We start from the raw sequence: 2,128 nt of genomic DNA on the forward strand, positions 1-2,128 counted from the left end.
TACTAAAATGAGAGGGCAACTTTCCCGTGTTGGCCCTTGCCTGCTATCTTGTTGAGCCAGAGTCGATCTTGTTTTTTTTTGACAGCACTGCATATTCCAGGCTAGCTGGCTGGCCTGTCCCCACCTCCAATCTCCATGCTCAAAAATGCCAGATGTGTATTTTTTTAAATATTATACCATATTTGTGTTTAATGTGTTGGGGGTTATGTACCCATGAGGGCAGTACAGAAAGTCTGATCCCCTGGAGCTGGGGACATAGGTAGCTGCAAGGCACCTGGCATGGGTGCTGGGACTTGAACTCCCGTCCTCTGACAGAGCAGTGTGTATTCTTAACTGCTGCGTCATCTCTTGCCGCATCTTCTAAACACAGGTTCTGGGTTCTGAACTCAGGTCATCAGGCTTACACATGAAGTTCTTTCACCCACTGAGCCATGTCTCCTGAGCCTAGTTTTACATCTTGTGCTTCTGCACATATGAAAGATGCCATATAACTATATACACACATCATGCCAATTTCTGTTTCCTGGTTTTGATAATGTACTACTATATAGTTACATAAAATGGAACCATCAGAGAAAACTGTGTGAAGAACATACAAGACCTCTCTGCTGTTTCTGCAGCTTCGTATATGAATCTGCAATTATTTCAAAACAAACAATCGTAAGGATACATAGATGGTTTCCTACAGTAGAGCTTACACCCACAGTAAGTTAGCAACTGATGAATTTATGGGAAAAATACAAATTGATCATGCGTTACAGCATCTCAATTCTATAGATTTGAAAATTTCTCACAAGTCTTGAAATTTTTATAGGATCATATTGCCAAATCAATAACGGTACAATTAGAATACAGTTATGGCAAAAATCGTAATTGTAAACCATGGCTGACTAAAATGTGGAAGACAGTTAAGTTACATGCTGTATTTCATTTACACCCACACACGCCTGCACCATGGGCCCGACTTTCCCTTGGCACAAATGTGGGCTTGGTCCAACGTTACTCAGGGAAGCAACGGCCGTGTCAGAGGACAAGCTCAAGCTTAGACCTCACTTCACCCTACGACTGTTAGCGACTCCCTACAGAGAGGGTACCAAGAACAAACACCCCAAGATGTACAGTGGCAGCCCACACCTTTAAATCCAGCAAAGAGGAGTCAGAGGGAGAAGGAACTACGTGAGTTTGAGGCTTACATAATGAGTACCTGGCTTACATAATGAGTTCCAGGTTAGCCAGGACTACATGGTAAGGCCATGTTTTCAAAAAACAAAACAAAACAAAAACCCTATTAGTAGGGGATGGAACGGATACTACTAGATTCTGACACTCACTTTTGATTAGTCAGATACCGATCCCAGCCACGGATAATATTGCCATACATCTGAGTGTCTTCCAGGTAGCTTCCTTCAAAAGCATAGATCTGTCGCTCCAAGTTTGCAAGTGTTTCCTGAGTGATGAGAAGAGGGACATGGAGAAGCGAGCATTAAAGCATGAGCAAACTGAGATCTGGATACAGACTTGTAAAGCCAAGCTTACCCACACCGAGCCATTTTTGTGAAAGAGTGGAGGTGATGGACCCTTTTATAAATAAAGTCCTCAAAAAATGCACACACATGCAAGATTTTATATCTACTTCAGAGGGAAACCTAGCTATCATGAGCAGGGATGAGACAGAGTGTGAGCTGTCTCTATTCTCACTCACTAAACGTGTCGCTTTCCAGCAGAAGGATGAAGAGCTTTTCAAACCCATCTTTTCTACATCAGCAGCTCCCTCCCAACAAGCTCTGGAAGGGCCGCCCGCAGCGGATGCCGGTTGCTATGGAAACCTGGAAGGGCAGCTTCAGGTGAGCTTTGCCTCCCGGATGCTCGACGCAAAAGGCGGGAGCCTGGAGGAGTGAGCTACCAGGGTGCCGGCGCTGCGGGTGCGCGTCACCATTCCAAATTCCCTAGACTGCGTCCTGCGTCTCCCGCCAGCCCCCCTCCAGGCATCCTCAAATACACCACATTCTCCGGCCATTGAAACGCGCCGCGCGTGCAATATGCCGTGGGTACCCACTCGACACGCTCCCGAATCCTCTCCGGGCTGGGGTCTAGCAGCCTCCTTCACACCGGCTAAGCCCGACCGGAG

At 46.4% G+C, this 2,128-nt stretch overlaps 1 protein-coding gene across 4 annotated transcripts in view; it reads right to left on the reverse strand.

The window, feature by feature from the left end:
• Meaf6 (MYST/Esa1 associated factor 6) overlaps window positions 1–2,128 on the reverse strand; it is a 22,489-nt gene that overhangs the window by 20,024 nt on the left and 337 nt on the right. For 3 of the 4 annotated variants that reach the window (XR_001229041.2, XR_258404.3, XM_005353259.3), the window contains exon 2: window positions 1,332–1,447. Coding sequence is in view for 2 of the 4 variants with exons in the window: in XM_005353259.3 (XP_005353316.1) it covers window positions 1,332–1,447 (116 nt within the window). In the remaining 2 variants the exon portion in view is untranslated. Of the gene's footprint in view, window positions 1–1,331; window positions 1,448–1,702; window positions 1,848–2,128 lie in introns of those variants that run through there. The other variant, XM_005353263.3, reaches the window with a different exon arrangement.

Source organism: Microtus ochrogaster, chromosome 10 (assembly GCF_000317375.1).
Source record: "Microtus ochrogaster isolate Prairie Vole_2 chromosome 10, MicOch1.0, whole genome shotgun sequence".
Lineage (NCBI taxonomy): Eukaryota > Metazoa > Chordata > Mammalia > Rodentia > Cricetidae > Microtus > Microtus ochrogaster.